Source organism: Cheilinus undulatus, linkage group 20, assembly GCF_018320785.1.
Source record: "Cheilinus undulatus linkage group 20, ASM1832078v1, whole genome shotgun sequence".
NCBI lineage: Eukaryota > Metazoa > Chordata > Actinopteri > Labriformes > Labridae > Cheilinus > Cheilinus undulatus.
This window is the reverse complement of record NC_054884.1, coordinates 33667552-33687131: the sequence shown is the minus strand read 5'-3', so window position 1 is coordinate 33687131 and position 19580 is coordinate 33667552. Positions and strand designations below refer to the sequence as shown.

Sequence of the window (19580 nt, the reverse complement as noted above, 5' to 3'; positions counted from 1 at the left end):
TAGAGCGAGGCTCGCCTTCATTTATGCGACCTTCACTTCCTGTTTTTTTCAGCATGTCAGTGCTTTGTTCACCCAGAGATCAATACATGAAGACACAAAGCTCCTGAGAGACATCAAAGATGTTAACCACCACCAGCCTGGTTTGTAAATCATTTCGCTTGGAAGCGCCTACTTTGGACTTAGATTGAGATATTTATTACAGTATGATCAATTAGTAAGATACCTAGAACGTTCTAACGAAGAGATTTGATAGGATACAATCTATGTGACGAAACATTACAACAAACTATGAGTACATTGTGTTATATCTCCAAATGTAATATAATATGAGACAGGACAGGAAAAATGACAGAATTCAAAATAAAAACATGAAACATAAGAACTAATGCAACATGAAAAAATACAATTTAAGTATGATACAAAAATAAAAAAGTATGATATGATTGTATATAGCAGTGTTACTCAATGTGTGGCTCTATTGTGATGAATTGTGGCTCTTTTATGTATTGATTTGAAATATTATTTCCCAGAAAATCTTTAAAAAAGGGAAACTTTGTCCTCAGAAATTATCCAGTGCAAGTCACCTTAATCAGTTTGTTTCCCACACTTTAATGTCAAACTTCACTGTCAGCCTTTATTTTTGTCTGTACATTTTCATTGCTGTTATTTGCTATTTTTTCCCATTTTTACCATTCTGCTGCTTTTTTCCCCATTTTAGCCAATTTTCACTCATTTTTGCTAATTTTTCACAGCTATTTTGACCATTTTTGCCACTTTCTCTCCCCATTTTTGCCACTTTTTGCAGTTTTTTGACCATGTTTGCCACCTACAACTTTTTATATTGCCACTTCTTGCCACTTGTCACCACTTAGATTGTGGCTCTTGCAAAGGTATTTTTCAACAATTTGGCTCTTTGGTTGAGCAAGGTTGAGTAATACTGACATGTAGTATCATTTTGGGAAGGAAGATATGCCATATTATAATACCTTAAGATATTTAAGCAAAGATATGATGCATTGCTATGCTACACCACACTAAGGCTGGGCAATTAATCGAAAATTAAATAAAATCTTAATATGGCCTGCCGTAATTTTCAAACCGCAGAAAGTGCAATTTTCTTTGAACTGAAATTTGTGTAAAAATAGCAGTTTTACACATTTTTCTGCAGCAGAAATGCTATGCATGACATATCATGCAATCATTAAAGTGACAATTTTTTAGAATAGTCTATAAAAAAAAACCCTACCTTCATTTTTGTACATTTTTCTTATTAAATATGAGAATGACAAAAACTTGTCAACGCAACAATTCGTATCCAATTTGCAATACGAGTCAAAATCATCAGAATTACACATTTCTAAAGAATTTTTCGGCCCTTGTTTACGAATGAAATAGAGTTCAGGAATAATCGCATATCAAATCACAATCGCAATAATGGGGAAAAAAATTGCAGTTAGATTATTTTCCAAAATCGTTCAGCCCTATACCATTCCATACCTAAAGACACAAAATATATTACATTCGAATTAAGTTATGATATGGGTCGATCTGATACACGAGGATAAATTATTGTACATTATGATATCACACGATGCAATTTGATGCGATACGATGTGACGTGATGCAATACAATAAAATGCAATGTGATGCAATGCAATACGATACAGTATGACATATGATATGACGCAGTACAGTACAGTTTAGTTTGATACAGTATGATACAATGTGATGCGATACAGTATTGCATAAGATGTTGAACCCTTTTATTAATTATATAACTCAATTATGGTCAACATAAGTTGGCTTTTTTACAAATTTAACAAAGTAATGCCAATTGATATATTCCAATATTGATATATATCAATATCCCCCCCCCCCCCCCTTTAAGTCTGTATTTAGTAGACTGCACCTTTGGCTGCAACCACAGCACTGAGTCTGGATAGGTCTCAGTCAGGCTTGCACATATGGACTCTGTAATTGTCCTCCATTCTTCGTTGAAAAACTGCTCAAGCTCTGTCACGCAGGGATGGAGCATGAATGGCTCTTTTCAAGTCCAGTGTGTTCTTCCACTTGAACATCCCACAAATGAATTTTAGTCAAGATTTGCTGACTTTTCTTCAACAGTGGTTTTGTCTTTGCCACTCTCCCATAAAGCTTTGACTGGTGAAGAACCCAGCCAACAGTTGTATGCAGAGTCTCTCCCATCTCAGCTGCTGAGGCTTGTAACTCCTTCAGAGTAGTCATAGGTGTCTTGTTGGCCTCTCTCACTAGTTCCCTTCTTTCATGCTCACTCAGTTTGTGAGGATCTAGGCAGACTGACACGTGTGCCCTATTCCTTTCATTTTCTCGATGATGGATTTAAGTGACCTCCAGGGGATGTTCAGTTTCTTGGAAATTTTTGTGCATCCATCCCCTAACTTACACTTTTCAGTAAGATTTTCTTTGAGTTGCCTGGGGTGTTCTTTTGACTTCATGGTGTAATGGTAGCGAGGAATACTGACTAAAGATCAAAGATTCATGACTTAAAGCTATAATAGGACACAGCACAATATGTCCTTTTGATGTCTATTAATCTGAGCAGAGAGGCAGCATACAGACCAGAGCTGAATGCATGTCAGAAATACGCCTTCATTAATGACTGAGACAAGGGCAGTTCAATTCAATGGTTTCTTATTTCAAATTGTCCATTCACTCATACGTTACAACCCCATTTTCCCCAGGGACCATTTTTACAATGCTCCTTTTCATCGGGAAATCATATGTCTGACACCATACTTTATAGTACATCCTATCTGAGATGAGTAATATCTTTATTGACTTTTTATTTCAAACAGATGAGTCATACAGATAAACAACCAGGCATTAGTCAGTTCCCTTAACTTCAATCATATAAATCCAGATGGACTTAAACAGGCTGTTCTGGCTTAACAACTGTGGAAATCTGTCAAGTGCTGTGAAGAAACAGTCTCTCTGCCCCAAAGAGTTAGGGACTCTGTCTTCCATTGTAAAAGAAGTCTGGATTTCATCTGCTGCGTAAATGAGGAATGGCTTGATACAAGCGGATATAAAACAAGGAGAGCAGAAGTACTGTACTTCTTAGATCTTGTCAAGTGGCAACAAACTGCTTTGAATGTGTGTTTTCTACAAGATTTAAGCCCACTACATCTCCCATGTAGAAACAGTTAATGAGTCAGCCTTTATTATGAGTGCCACAAAGATAATGTGCAGCCAGATTTTAAAGATTTGTATTAGAATCAATGGCGTGGTGTCCATTTCAGTGACACTCTCTCATAATGAACCTCATAGGGTCGAACTGAAAAAGCAGAGTCAGCGATGCCAAGCCCAGGTGCAGCTCAGCTAGACAGACACCATTGTGCAGCTCTTTTTTTTTGGGAATCCAAACCCATTCACAATTGTGCTTTCGGAGCTTTGGACATCGAGTTACACAAACAGTTCAGAAAAGCCAAAAACATTTGACTGCCAGCAGAGGCTCAGAGGTCAGATTCACCAACAGGCGCTGGCGTTTGGTTCCCCTACGTTTGATTTAACAGTCGTAAAGTAAAGCAGAACCACAGCTAGCAACCTTTGGAACTGGCGCCGGTCCATCTCCACAAGTTTCTCTGGGTTTAAAGTGTTTCCATCGCCTGAGAGTCACACTTACGTCATGGTACAAGCTAACTGGTAGGGAAAAGTTGATGGGTATCATTAAATAACATGGACTCAATCAGGGGCGTAATGGGCTGCAAAACAAAGTGGGGCCATGCTGTGAGTACTTTAGCACCTTTCACTTGCTGAAAATGGACAAAAGGACCATTTCCCTATTTATTTCAGTGAAAAATAAAAAGAAGAATTCCTTTGAAGTTGTTTAAATGTGAATAAAACTGATTCTGATGAGTTTTAGATCACTAAAACCACATTTAATTCAAAATAGAGCAAATCATATCACATGTTGAAGTGTCATTGTTTTCATATGCACCAAATTTGAATTTTATGCCAGCAACACCTTTTAAAATAGTTGAGAGTGAGGAAAAGGGCTGGAAAAGTGTTGAAATGCTACAAGAACACCCAAATGGAACATCTCACATTTTAATAAGGTTAACTTATTAGCAACATGTTTAGAACATATGGCAATGAAGACCCTGATGATTCCACTCCTGGAATTAGGGTCCAGATGCACTACTGGGGCTGATACTCAGCATCTGAACGATTATCTAGAGCTGTGCTTAAGGCTTTTTCTATATGGTACAGTTTCAAAAACAGGCGTACCACCTGTTTTGAAAGTTAAACCAGACACTGAAAGCACCTTCGGTTCTAGATTTCAAAGTTAAATCAACAACTATGTAGTTTTCTCTGCTGCCCTCTTGTGTGGCGTCCCACAGGGTTCAATCCTTGGTCCCATTCTGTTTTCATGTTTTAAGTTCCCTCTAGGCCATACCATCCTCCAGTTTGTGGTCACTGTTATTGTTCTTACGCAGACGATATGCAGGTTTACTTCTCTATCATGCCTAATGATCACAATAACCTACTACCCTCAATTATAGGCCAACTGTTTGTTGGCCAAGCTGATTTTTATGGACGATATTCAGCATTCATAGTCTTTACCGCATTTCCTGTCAACTTTGTTAGACATCACGTGAGTAGTCGCCAATCAACACTGAAGCCTGACTACTGCCAATACACATCAACTCCAAATATCAGTGACTGGTCCTACTAGCTGCTATGAACTGGTATTAGTATCAGGTCTGAAAAATCAGTATCAGTCCTGAACTTCCTGAAGTTTCGGAAGCGAGCTAAACAAATGAGCCAAACTTTTTTACTTTAACTTTATCCAGAGTTTCTTCTGCAAGCCTCTTTTAGACTTTCCATAAGTTGCACTTATTGGCAGCTTTGATTGGTACATACTGCTTATAATGTTTTCATGAGGTGGACTCTTGTATTTTTCAAGCCAATTCCAGAAGATATTTTCTTGCAATTTACACCGTTTGTAGTTTAGAGGAGCGGCAACCCAATCTCCTCACACACAAATGTCTGTGGGTTAGCCATTTTTATGTTGTACACCAAGAATACTACTAAATACTGACTTGAAAGGGGTGAATATTGTTTTCATTTTGATAATAAACCTTTGTTTTAAACTTCATTTTGTCAGAAAAGCCAATTTTATTTATCATGAATGATTTATGAAATATAATAGAAGGGTAAAATATCCAAGTGGGTGGATACTTTGTATTTGGAAGTTTTTTTCAAAACAAAAAATTTTGTCTGTTTTTGTGTTAACATGGTCATTAATGACGTATGCTGTTTCAATGCGTCTGTAAATCCCAGCACCAGGGGGCGCTCTATCAGAACAATAATAAAAGATGAAAATAAGGGACACTCTCAGCTCTGCCCAAAGTCCCAGCAGATTTTTTTAATTCTAATCGAGGACTATCTTCAATAAAAAAGAAATGCACTTAACATGTATTTACCAACTTTAATCCAATGTTTTGGTTCATTGATGGATTTCACATAATAAGGGAGAAAAGCTGTTAAAAGAGGCCTTCCTGGTTAATGGTGCAAGTAAACCCAGAGTGCTTTGCAGGGAGCTTGCAGCATAAATCAGGAAGGTCACTTTTAACAGCTTTTCTCCTTTATTATGTCAGGGGTTCCCAAACTTTTAAGCCTGTGACCCCAAAATAATGGCATCAGAGATCAAGTGTGAATTATTTTTATAAGGGTTTACAAAAATCCTCTTTTTTGTGTCTTAAATATGTTTTTTCTTAATCAAAATGAGTGACATAAAAATGATAATGCCCTTAAACAAAACAAATGACATCACATTTGCAATACGAGCAAAAATAGTTCATTCTCTCAAAAACTGATGAAGCCTAGCGTTGCTTCACTAGAGTCATAACCCGGCTGCGATCAGCTGGTAGCCAGCCTCACCTCCCCCATCCAAGCTGCCTCCTTTATAGCTTAAAGCTTGTTGCACCCCCATATTCAGATTCATGCTACTATGGATTAATTGTTTTGGAAATAATTTCATTGTTTTCAATACACATGGTCTTATTTATGGAATTCTTTATTGCTTGAATTGGTTGAAAAATACATAAGATTAACTCAAGAATAATCGCATATTAAATCTCAATCACAATATTTTGTGGGAAAAAAATCGCAACAAGATTGTTTTTGCAAATTGTTCAGACCTATTTTCAATCAGTTTAAATTTCTCTGTTTTTTGGAAAGCCCTTCTGGGGGTCCCGACCCCCACTTTTGGAACCACTGTATTATGTGAACGACATCCATGAACATATATGTCAGTACACTATTCAGCAAACACACCTTATGGAAAGCAGTTTTGATTGAAAAAAAGTCCTTGAATTTTAAGAGGAAGTAACTACTGAGATGGGTGGAGTGGGGTCTGGTTCCTACTTGACCTGGAAATATCTAGAAGGGCCAAATGATGGGGCGCTTGCACAACAGAGAGAATAGGGAAGAGAGGCAGAAAATGATCATTGCTGATTACCAGTAAGCAGAAAGCATGACTGGTACAGCAACAGAACAGCAGCTTCCAGTAGCAGTACATGCTTCCCTCCATCTTTGGCGTAACATACAGTGTTACCACAGAAATAATAATGCCTGTGGCTCTGTCATGGCAAAAAGTTACAATTAAGGAAGTGGAATCAACTAAATAGCATAGGAGAAGTCAATTTCAGTGTTTTGGAAATGATCAGATTATGTTTTTGTGGGACTTTCTTGGGTGGAGGGTGTATTGTAAAGTGGCTAGAATTTTTCTCTGTACCTCTTAAATGTGCAGAATCCAGTGCATTTTGCATCAAACCAATGTGAGAGTAACTGTATCTATTCACCTAAATGTGTCTCCAAAATTCAGCCTCAACTGTCCTTTCTTTCTCTTTTACTTTGCAATTAATGCCACAAAACACAGAAACCAAAACTCCAGCCAGAGAGACAGCAGCAGAGGACAAAAAGAGGAAACAAGAAATTGAAATCTACTTTCATGTCGTCACACTCGTCCTTCCTGTACAGAGGAAACCGGATGATGGCGTTTTGGAGCATGTTCAGATAAATTACATCGATTTCTTATATAACGCCGCATCCTGTGGCCTACTATACCATAATAATATTACCCCCTTTTAACTTTTCAGCCTCTCGCCCTCGGGGACGGAGGGATAAAGTCTGCTGTGTGAGACAGAGCAGGGGCTGATATTTAGTTCTGCAGACCCAACAATCAATCATTTCTGCTAGTTTCAACATGTCCAAAAGGGAAAACGCTGGACCTCATAAAAAGAAGAAGAGACACGGATGAACATCAGGCTTCATCGTGCGTCTGTGCGCTTTCCTGTACGTGTGATTTGTTTCCAGGAACACGCCGTCAGGGGGGCTTTGAGATGCAAGTCAGCACAAGAAGGGGAAGAGTGTTTATACGAGCACGGACGCATGTTCTCCCCGATGCTTCCAGGCACCTTGAATGACTTTTTTTTTTCTCTCAGTGGGAGATCCTGGGAGGAGCTAAGCCACCGCAGTCATATAAACCTAAAGGCCAAAAATGAGACAAGATGTGACAAGCTCCTGAACTCTTGCCATTCAGCGCTTCACCCCTCTCTGTCTCTCACTCGCTTCCGCTCTCCTTTGGCAGTGAAAAAAAAAAAGAAACTCCCTCCAGCTACCCAGCTTTTTACAATCTCGGTGAATCCCTCACAACTGCAATCAGTCATGATAAGGTCTTTAATTAATGCAACAGGAAAGGAGAGGTCTTAGCCGGGGAAGCTGAAAACAAGCCAGTACTTAGGGTTAAATAACACTTTGATAGTGAAGGTACACTTCCATCTTTGCCCATCTCTTTCTCTGCCTTTAAACAGTTAAACATGGAACATAAAATAATGCCTCTTTAAGGTTTGGTTCACCACAAATACACAAAAGAAACAAGCCCTCTCATTCATGCCAAAGTGGCGTCTAGCCATGAGTTCTGGTTTTATTTTCATTCACAATGGTTTTGACTTTTCCGTCCCACTAATCTTCTCTGCCAGCTCAATAAAATTAAGGTTAAAAAAAGATGATTTGTGGTGCTCAAACCAATTAAAAAAGGGCATAAACATATTCCTCAAAGTAAAAGAAATGCTCTTTCTCCTCAAACATAGTCCAGAACTACTGTCTGTTTTTCATAAGCAACTCTTCCCTCTGAGTCAAACAGCAACTCTAGGAGAAACCTGATTAAAGTGGCTCATGTTATTAGAAAGGATTTTAAAATGATCAAATTGTTAATCATGATAAATCTCTGTATTTCAGTAGTTAACCCTTGTGTCATCAAAAGTGGCCTAGACCAATCTGAATGATTTTCATCCATTATCTTATCCTAGACATATATAATGTTGTTTATTCACAATATTAGTGGAAATGGTTGTTAAAGGTGGAAGAAGAATATGCAATATCTCTTTGTGCACATAATAAACTACATTTAAAGCTAATTTCTGCACATTTTTGCTTCTTATAGGCTTTACAAGTAATAAAAAATATATTTATAGCAATGCAGTAATTTAAGCAATAATGAAAAAATAGTAAACCTCTAACTGAGTAAAGAAAACATCATGACAAGGGTTTTCCTTAACAAAATGAATGGTATTTAGTGGTTAAATTGAGCCTTTTTCCATGAAAACCCAGATATTAGCTACATTCCTGTTAACCACAAGTTATTTCTTTATGGTAGGAGTGAAGGGAATTTAATTCAATTTCTGACCCTTAGGATAAGGGGAACATCGCTGGCTTCTGGCCAAAACCTCCTATCTCCAAAATCACCACTTTTCAAGGAATGAAAAAAAAAAAGTATTTTTTATCTAATTTAACACTGAATGGTCACAGTAAGCATCTTTTTGACACTTATCATTGCTTTCATTATGGTTTAAACCCACAGACAAAAGTAAAGAGTAACTATTAGCACTGATTTATGAAAAAAAAAAAAAAATCATGCAAAGTAGAGATACAAGGTTTCAGCCCGACACCAGCAATATGCAGAAAATTAAAACAGCAAAAGGGTTAATCACAACCAATTGATTTTGTGTTTAAAACTGAATAATTTTGCTTCGAAAACTATTTTTAAGTCCTACCCAAGTTATTTTACCAGCATCTTGATTTGGAAATCAAATAAAGTCAAAGTTATGTTTTCTATGATGTAGATTTTTTAGATTTATTATTTAAACAAGCGTTGCACTGCAACACCAGCATGGTCAGCATGACTCAGATCTAGGAGACAGTTTACAACTGCTTACTCTGTGAAACCAAGTTTTAATATGCAGGAGTGCATGTACGCAATGACTCACTGAAGTCAAATAATTCCTGTCTATTCATCATTTATATACATGTTGCTCAAACCAGTTAAAGAAGGGGCATAAACATATCTATCTGTTTTCATATGGACTTCATTTCTTTAGTTCAGTCAGTAGTCAAAGAAGAAAACTGAACAAAGTGGCTAACATTATTATAGAGGATTTTAAAAATTTTTTATCATGATAAATCTCTGAATTTCAACACTTGATTGTAATTAAAATGTCTTTGATTGCTTATCAAGATTGAACCATTTTGCATTAATTTGTTTTAAAAGGTTATACTGACAACTAGAAGCAATTCTTACCAGCGTCTTGATTTGGGGGTCAAAGTGACGTGGTTTTTTAATGATAATTTTTAGGTTTATCATTTTAATGAGTGGTGCACTGCTACAGCGGTGTGGCCTGAAGCCATGACTCAGAGATAGGACACAGCTTCAGAGTGCTTATTCAGTGAAACACAGTTTTCATGTACAAAATGACTCACTGAAGTCCAGTGATTCCTGTCTAATGCGACCTCATTTACGCTGTTCAGGAGTTCACATTTTGTCAGTCTCTCTGTGTAAGTGACTCAGTAATTTATGTGCTGTTCAGATAAATGCCTGCATTTATTCTGAGAGAAATAGGAAGCAGGTAGGACATGAAAGTTTAACCCTGGAAAACTACTACTACTACTTATTGAAAGAGAGGATATTTGACATCACAAGGTGCAGATCACTTTTGACTTGTCCACTAAGCTGTTCACCATTTTATAAAAGAAAAATAAGATGTTCAAAGAAGCAGCCATGTCAATATTTTACATCACTGTGAGAGCAGGAGGATGTTTCAGTGAGTAGTATCCAGCCCTGCTAGTCAAACTACAGTAAGCAAAAAAGGAGAAAACAGAATATGCTTAATGCATAATGAAATATGCTTATATAATATGCTTATGCTTAATGATTTAATGCATGTATTTATGAGTTGCATTGCATCTTGAAAAATTTTGAAACTCCTTAAAATCCTGTTGTTTCAGACATATGTTGTACCAACACAAGTCAAACATACGTTGTGACATGCACCGTACAAGTGGTAAGTGAGAAATAAAAAAAAATAACAAAATACAATGTCCTCCTAATTCAAAATATTTATCTTCAAAAAACCTGTACCATAAAATGGTGTTCTCTAACGCCCGTGCTCTTGTTTAACAGCACAAGGGTTAAGTGAAAAGTGTGATTTTGAGTGAACTGAGCCTTTAAGAGTGAAATCTATGAATACAAATGGGCTCAATCTTTAAAGCGACACCCATTGTTACACTTTTATTGCCTTGGTCTCTGGTCTTTGTCTGCCTGAGACGCAGGTGTGAAGTGAACTTGCCGGCTTTTTGACGATGCATGAGAAAAGGTGAGAGGCTAACGTGGATGCAGCATTGTTTGCCATAAACAGGAATCGTCTCTATTTAAATTTAGGGCAGACAGAGGAGCTTCCACAATGCCTGGCTGTAACGTCATCACTTCCTTACAGTTTGCTGACCTGATGTGTTTGGGGTATGACTGCTGGAACAAACCGTCCTCATGATGAAAGAAGGCGAAACTTCTGAAGAAGTTCCACTTTACCAAAAACAACCTCACACAATGTACCTACAATTAATGAGAACAGCAGTTACAGAGAATACACAACAGCACTTCTGCCTCAACTCCTCCCCTTTGGATGAGAAAAAAACTTCAGATTGAAGTTTTATTTCCATAGAAAATTACATTGAATTCACCCAGTAACCCTTTATTACCTAATGTGTGGTGTTCATGCTTCTGTTTCTCAACCAAAGTACAATGATCTGATGGAAACACAGCATTAATGGCTTTGTAAATCAATACAACTATATCAGTTCATATAAAAATACTTTAAAAATCTGCACTTTACCCAATGAAAAGCAACAAAGACAGTTTTTAATGGTTAGTCTCTACCATTTAACTTTGTTGAATATTATTTACAGTACAATAGAATACAATATGATAGAATATGATATGATACATAACAGCACGATACAAAACAATATGGTACAACATGATACGTTAGGATGCGATCCGATACCCTTGTTGAAATTTGTCTTGGACTCAAAGTGCTGCACACATCCATGGAGTCAATGGCAAACTTTACCAAAGGGAATATACATCATGATATCTGTATCTATCATATCTAACAAAAATCCTATCGTATCATATCATATCATATTGTTTCTTAATGTATCATATCTTAATGTATCATAACGTATCATAGCATAATCTTAAAGTATTGTTTAAAAACAATACATCGTATCTCAACAAACTGTATAGTAACGTGTCATATCTTAACATATCATATCGTATCATAATTTAATATATTGTATCCTAATATATCATATCGTATCATATCTTAACATATTGTTTTGTATCTTAACACATCGTATTGTACCATATCTTAACAAATCATTTAGTAGCATATCATATCCTAACATATCTTATTGTATTGTATTTTAACATATCTTAATGTATTGTTTCTTAACATATTGTTTCATATCCTAACATATCATATAGATTTGTATCTTGAAGTATCATAGTGTATCTTATCTTAAGGTATCTTAATGGATTGTTTCGTAACATATTCTTCGTATCGTATTAACGTATCATATCTTAATGTATCTTAACATATTGTATCTTAATGTATCTTATCTTAATGTATTGTATCTTAATGTATTGTATCTTATCCTATCTTAATGTATTGTATCTTATCGTATCGTATCTTAATGTATTGTATCTAAATGTATCGTATCTTATCGTATCGTATCTTAATGTATCACATCGTAACGTGTTGTATCTAAATGTATCGTATCTTCACATAAATCATATTGTTTGTTAATGTAACATCTTAACAAATTGTATCTTAATGTATCGTATTGTTTAGTATCTTAATCGCATGTTACCATGTCTTAACGAATCACATCGTACGCTATCTTATCGTCTCATATCTTAGTGTATCATATCTTAAGGTATCTTAATCGAACTGTCCTGTATTGCAAAGGTTAATGAGTAAAGGTTTTCAGAAAAAATACATGCCATTTTTATTCTTTGCTGCAACCCTTTCAAAAAAGTTGGAATGGGTGGCAAAGTTATTTAAACTCCTGACTAATCAACTCACAATTTTATTAGGTTAACTAGCTGAGTAAGGAGCATTAAGTTTTTGTGCAAAATATAAAATACAACAACAGAGACCTGGTATTTCCACAACATTAAATATACACAGTCATAGGGCTAGGCGATATGGACAAAAAAATCGTATCTGGATATTTTTTTTAGTTAAACGGCCATGAATGTTATATATCTTGTTATTTTTTTCTGTTAGGATATAACACAAGAAAAGTCTGTTCTGAGTCAAATCCACATGGGCAAAATGCCAAATGTCACACGAATACTTTATCAACGCCCAGTGGCAAAATGCAAACGTGTAGCGTAAATCTGGAGTGGTGTTTCTCCCATATCTGGGCTGCAGCCTGCATTTTGAATTCCCCCCATGGTTCTCCTGCATGACAATTTCCATTTCTTTCAGAAAAGTCCACAATGTGTAGTTTGTACACATCTGTGTCACTCTTTTAGTATCATCTGCTTTCATCTGGATCTGCAAATCTACAAGCTATAGTACTATAGTTTAGATCTCATCTTACGGTGACTGCTGTGACTCACAGCCTACAAGTAGCTCTGCCATCCTCTGTCCTCTTCACAGTATGCTACCTTTTTCTTATGACCTAACAGGGGAGAAAAGCGGTTAAAAAGTGGGGCTAAACCCTAGTGGTTTGGACTGTGTTGTTATGTATTCCAGCTTATTCTGAGCAGCAAAGTTTGTGCTCTATTACACAACAATGAATTTTCGAATGTTTACGAATTTTCAATCACGTGAGGTTTCAGGCAGGTTGTGACGCTTGCAGCTGCACACATTTGTGGTAAAGTCATTGCATGTCTCAGTTCCTTTTTTGCACATACACTTTATAAATGGGAAAAAGGCATAAAAGTGCAGTTTATATACAGAATTTTGTTGTACAAAAAATTACTGACACTTCAAACAGATTGCTTTTAAGTCAATATGTAAATTACTTTTTAATGGTTCTTACTGTAAATAATCTTTTTACTCCATGTGTCTATTTTTTACATATCAGTATAAACTAAATCAATATTGTCTTAGCCATTTGAAACTTAACCATTATAGCTTAAAAACTCAATTTATTTCCTAATCCTACTGTGCATCCTTTATTTAACAATATTTATGTTTGCTACTCTGAAACACCATATAACAAGGGTTTTTAATCAGTGCAACCATAAAAATATTAAATAATTAGCAAAAAATTACTTTATCCTCATGAAAAGCAACACAGATTTTGCATAAAAGTTGCCAAAAAGTTTAACGAAACACATAAAATCAATTAAAATAAATACCCAAATGCAACAAAAAGTTGATATCTTGGAAACAGAATATACTCTAGGCTTTTTAATGTTTAATGCTGCTAATTTATTTTCTCTTAAGGGACAGAAAATCTTTGAATGTGCGTTATAGTGCAACTACATGGCAGGTTTTGTCCGTTTTCAATGTAAGCATACAGATAAACTTTTCTAGCATGGGATTTTTGGCCAACAAACTTCATTACAACGTCAAAGGAGCGCATATATCATGTTAAATTCTCTGGATTGGTCGGCCTGTAATCTTAAATGGTTGAATTTGATCAAATAAAGGCAGTACACTTCAACCAATCACAGTTTAAGCCTCAAACATGATCCAGCTTTGTGCAATCTAGCCTCCAGTGTTGATGTTTCATCTCAAACAGCCTCTCTTTACATTCTAAATGCAAGTTTCTGGCAAAAAGTGTTCACACTTAAACTCCTATTAGCTAATAAATGCAAAACAAACTGCACAAGCACCATTCAGCACGATATTTTCTGTGTAACAGCCAAGATACAACAGAAGCATTTCTGCATGGAGGGGAGACTTTCCACAGGATTTATCAGACTGATGTGGTTCACATTAAATGTCAAAAATGAGTGGCATTTCCCTTTAAAGCCCCACATCAAAGCACATCAAAGCAGACTAACACAACCAAATTCACACCTCCTGCAGCACTCCTGCTCCTCATTCAGACCCTCAGCCGCGGAGCTGCAGGTTAAACACCACAAACAGACACAGAGCGGTGACTCACAGCGTTGTTTTCCCCTCGTCTGACGTACGGTATAATTACTCTATTAGGGCTCACATCATCATTGCTCTTATTAAAGTCTACTAGCTGACAATTGCCTCCGACTGGGCCTCATTTCATCGCTATGTGCCTTTGAGTGACACAAGCCAAATAGCCTGTTTGTTTGCATTGGCTGCTGGCTGGCACGCACGCTACATGCCAACATGGCCAAAATAGGACATGCTCTAAGCTAATAATGTCCCGTCTGTGTTCTCTTTTTTTTTTCCTCTGCTCCATGTTTTATGGCTTTGAGAGTTTCATCACAAAGTTTTGGGGCTCTAAAGTGAGAATCAGCTCAACTAAGAAGGCCATCTTTCCAACATACACCACCATTTTTAAAGCATTTGGATAACAGAGCATTCATACGGCTTTGTAGCAACACTTCAGCATTTAAAGAGAAGCTGGTAGCAACAAATCAGTGATTAAATGCTTGACATGGCTGTCAGACCGCAGGATAAGTGTAGGATTCCTCAAAACAGGGTCAAAATGAAATAAAGAAGCTTGTTCAGCTCTTATTTTTAGGTTTCTAATTTACTTATCCATTTGAAAACCCATAAAAGTCATACGTTATTACTCAAAATGCATGTGAAATACAAGAGGAAAGACAGTATTTCACTTGATTTGGGCAATTCTTGTACACTTATCCTTACAAACACCCAAAAATAAGGCAGCACAACCTGAATCTCAGTATCTTTTTAAAAAGTTTGTTCATATTTGCTGCTTTTAGTACTCCATAAAAAGATGCATATGAATTGAATTTCTTAGGAGTTAAATTAATGGGAAGAGAACTGAATATTTTCTTGCTCACAAATCCAACCAGAAGCTATGAAACAGAGCAAATGTGGACCCATATCTTATATTTAATCCTCCCTAATTAAACGTTTTTTGTCTTATTTTGGGAGTTTCCTACTCATTGATATATCCTTAAAGCTAAAATAATGAGAAACTTGTCGTTTATATTCTGTTTCATTTAAATCTTCAGACACAGTCACAAATGTTGCTTTTTGAAAAGACTGGGAGTGGCAAATGTGTACAATAGAAGAAAATAAACATAATTTGTCTCATTTTGAAAGATTTCTTGCACAATACTCTCTTCTGAAACCTAAAAACTTTTTGAAATGTCTCTTTTATCATCCATTTTCACCACCTGCTGTGGTCTCTTATGTATGCTGCTATGTAAAGAAGATGTAAAGCAGCATCTGTGAATGAATCTTTAAAAATATGATTTAAAAAATTGATAAAAGCTTTTTATTCACTTGTCTACCAAAAACACTTAAATAAGGCCCTTTGTCTCCTTATTTAACAAAATCTCAAGAATAAGTCTCAAATGTAGGCTTTTAAAAATTATTTTAAAAATAGAAGTAAAAAAGATAATGGCTGTTTTTAGGCTTTTCATGCATGACTCTGCCCAGACACCTAGAAGTGATGCAAACTCTGCCATCTTAAACTGTATAGATCAGCTTTTGAGTAAAATATACATGTATGCTGATTTGAATGCTCCACAAGAGGTACATAAGTTGGATTACTTTTATAAAATGTAAGAAAATAAACTGAATTTGTCTTATTTTGAAAGGTTTAGGCCAAGCTGGTCTGCGGTGGTGTCTTACATAAATGTATGAAGGATGCAGAGGAGCATTTCTGAATAAATCCTTTAAAAAATGACTAAAATAGAAGATGTTCGTGTTCAATTATTATCTTTAAACCTAAAAAATAAATCCCTTAAAATTCTGCTCAATCAAAAGCTTATGAATTAGACTCAAATGTAGATTTGTGTAAAGGCTGAGAGTGGCATGTGTTCTCTGTTCATTTGTACAAAAAACAGAAACTGGCTTTTTTTTTTTAGTGTCTCCATCTTGATTTTCTCCAGACACCTTCAAGTAACATCTTGAATTGTAGATAACTCCTCAATAACTCAATGAAATAAAGGGAAATAAGCTGAGTTTTTCTTATCTTAAAAGGTTTCTTGCTCATGTTTATATCCAAAAGCCTGGAAATTAGACCAAGCTGGTCTTTTATCTTCCGTTTTGTCCACCTACTAGGATATCTTACATATATGATGTTATGTGTAGAAGATGCAGCCTTTTTTCCCTGTTTTTTTCTGCTTTTGTGTTCACTATTTTATTCATAAAGCAAAAACAAAAAGCCCTTTATCTTCTCATATGAATAAGTCTGAATTATCATATTTATAGTTCTTTAAGAGCCAAAGAAAAACAGTTGATAGCGGCTGTATATGTCCTAGTTTTTTCTCTTTTTTTGAAGGGGGGGGGCTTATCATACAAGATTCAATCCAGATGCCTAAGAAATTGCACATTTATTCCGTTTTTACCTCATGGGAAGAGAAGTTGAGAAGAATGCCTTAAAAGTAGTGATACATTTGTTTTATTTTGAAAGGTTTCTTGCATACAAATCTACTCTGAAACCTCAAAATTTGACAGTTGGGTTTTTATGTTCCATTTAATCCACCTACTGAGGTATTTATGTGTAGGCTGTAGAGGATGCAAAGCAGCATTTGTGGCTAAATCCTTAAAAATATGAGTAAAATACAAGATAACAGCCTTATTTTGCTCTGTTTGTGCTTGTTGACTTCACTTACAATCCTTAAATTAGGTCTTTAATAGAATCAAAATATATTTTAAATCCTACATGACTCTATCCACCCACTTGTAAATAAGATAAATACATTCCATTGGCTTGAGTTTTAAATAAACATTTAGGCAAATGCATAAAATTCCTAAATAGTTCAAGAAAAAAGAATAATATAAAGTGAACAGTCACTATTGCAGATTTTCAAGACTGCATATGCCATATGGTTTTAATTCCTTCAGAGCCGAAGTGAAAAAGGAGATATTGGGCTGTAAATGTCTTATTTTTAGGTGTCCTTTACCAGTCTTTCCAGGCAGACACACCATGAATCCTTATGTTGGCTGTGAGTTGTGAAACACCACAAAAAGTACAAATTAAAGTAAAAGCAGCCTTGAGGCAGCCTCACCTTCTGTGAGCCATGTCTCCTGGAGTTGGCTTAAATCCTGGAAGAGGTCTGAACAGAAAGATAAAAAGAGAGTCTAATGAGCACACTGAATAATGACAAACCACTAAGACTTACTAATGCCTGTTTGGTCCTTCGTGATATTTAATTGTAGTAAACTGATACTCAGACTGACTTGGCCTGGGGTTGATAGACCATGATGTAAACATGCGTCATGTAAAAGGAGAGCTGAGCCTCCACTGTACTTTACCTTCAGATTCCTGAGGGGGTAATTCTGTGTCCATGTATTTCCTTTTCGCTGCCATCAACAGTCTATTTAGGGGCCCATTTCCATGCGACTTCTGCAAAACGCATCCATGTACAGAGAGCAGAAGTGAGAAAACAGACTCCCAACTGGGCATTTCCAGAACATCAGAGTCAGAGGAGCTAATGGCATGTTTAATGTGGCATGTGGGGAGGAAAACAGCACAAACACATGGCAAAAAATAACACCAAGTAATACTTGTAACATGCTCAAGGCGTAGTTTTGATTAGCTACAAATATGAGGCTTATGTGAACATGAAATCCCTCCGCTGAGGAGGCAGTCTTGGGAAAACAAACGCGCTGTTTGCGTCTGAGAAAGTGACCATTTGGCACACTTTGCCACTTCCTTTAACGCACAAACAAACCCGTATCAAAACAGCTTTAAATGCAAAACTTATCGCGCTTGGCATTGAGGTTATTGCGTGCTAAACTGTGAGAGAAATATTACTTTTCTATCGCGCAACACATACAGTTGCTTCGGCCAAAACTCGTGCAGACGCGAGACGGAGACACAGATAAAGCCCGGTAGCAGAGTCATTAAAAAGAGCTTAGAAAGAACATGTAGCGATAATAACCCATACGTACATTTGCTAAAGTGTAAGGCACTTGCTGGTCCAAATATCCATCCATCTTATAATCCATCCGTTAACCGTTTGTGGTCATTTAGGCTGAGTTGAGTGCGATCCACGCAGCCTGCAGGGAGAGGAGGGAGCGCTGCTTGTGAATGGAGCTGCGTGGAGGCTGCATGCATAATGAGCTCCATTCACAAAAAATACCGAGGGGAAGTGATGGCGAGTGATTACCCAGCGGGCTGCTGCCCTCCTTTACAAATCTCTTTTTTTGTCTGTGTGATAGACAGCTCCTCATGAGTCCAGGTAACCCAAGTTTAACACCTTAGGCACTTTTTTGTGCGAGTTTAAGCAGAATTTTGCGGGTTTGTTCGACTTTTTTGCGTTTAAGTCGTGTCATGCTAGCTTAAAAACAAAACAGCACGGCTCGTCAGGAGTATATGAGTTATGAGTGCTATTTAGCAGCCTGCTTTTTGGGCTCTTTGCCACATCCGCCCATATAACACCATGCAGGTGTTATGCTTTAAAAAGTGACCCGTGTAAACGGGTGTCTTTTCTTTTTGTTTAGCTTTTATTAACAGCGTATCCAAGGGTTGATATTCTCATAAAAGAAAAGAAAGAAACAGGCATTCGCGAGGACACTTTACGTCCTCAGCGTCTGTTGTAAGTGCTACAATCACGAGCGCATTCTCCTGAGAGCCACCAGATAGCACGGTCGCTCTTTAAACCGCAACACTTTCTTTAGGAAGCAGTCCAGCGCTCAAGATGTGACACGAAACAGATGTTGCGTTTGACTGCAGTCACTTCAACAAACATTTAACCATATTTTAAGAGAAAAAGACGCTGTTAAGACTGATTTTGTGTACTTGTTTTTGAAATGTGGTGACTTTGAGCCCCAGCTGTGCTGTCATTCCTCACTCAGACGCGATTTTGGCGATAAAAGCGAGACTTGCTTTTCTCGCTCGAGCCAGACGAAGCTCGTGATTGGTGCATTTCCTCTTTCAAGAGCTCGAATTTCTCCTCTTTGTCCGCTTGAATACACTGACTAATGAATGAAGTCTCGGTTCCCAACACTAACCAATCACAAGCCGAGTAGTCAGGCTCTTAGCAACCGTAGGCGGAGCTTGCGCCACACAGGCCAATCATGTCCCAGTAGACTGCGGGCTTTATACTGGAT

The 19580-nt window shown here is 36.9% G+C and overlaps 1 protein-coding gene across 2 annotated transcripts in view; it reads right to left on the bottom strand.

The window, feature by feature from the left end:
* Window positions 1-19113, bottom strand: part of etv4 (ETS variant transcription factor 4) — a 68954-nt gene extending 49841 nt beyond the window's left edge. Inside the window, exons 1-4 of one of the 2 annotated variants that reach the window (XM_041815114.1) lie at window positions 18638-19113; window positions 18420-18527; window positions 17781-17871; window positions 17534-17581 (exon numbers count right to left, since the gene is read on the bottom strand). In XM_041815114.1, coding sequence (XP_041671048.1) covers window positions 17534-17581; window positions 17781-17871; window positions 18420-18476 — 196 coding nt within the window. In that variant the 5' untranslated portion in view covers window positions 18477-18527; window positions 18638-19113. The other variant, XM_041815113.1, reaches the window with a different exon arrangement.
* Between the last annotated feature and the right edge of the window lie 467 nt (window positions 19114-19580).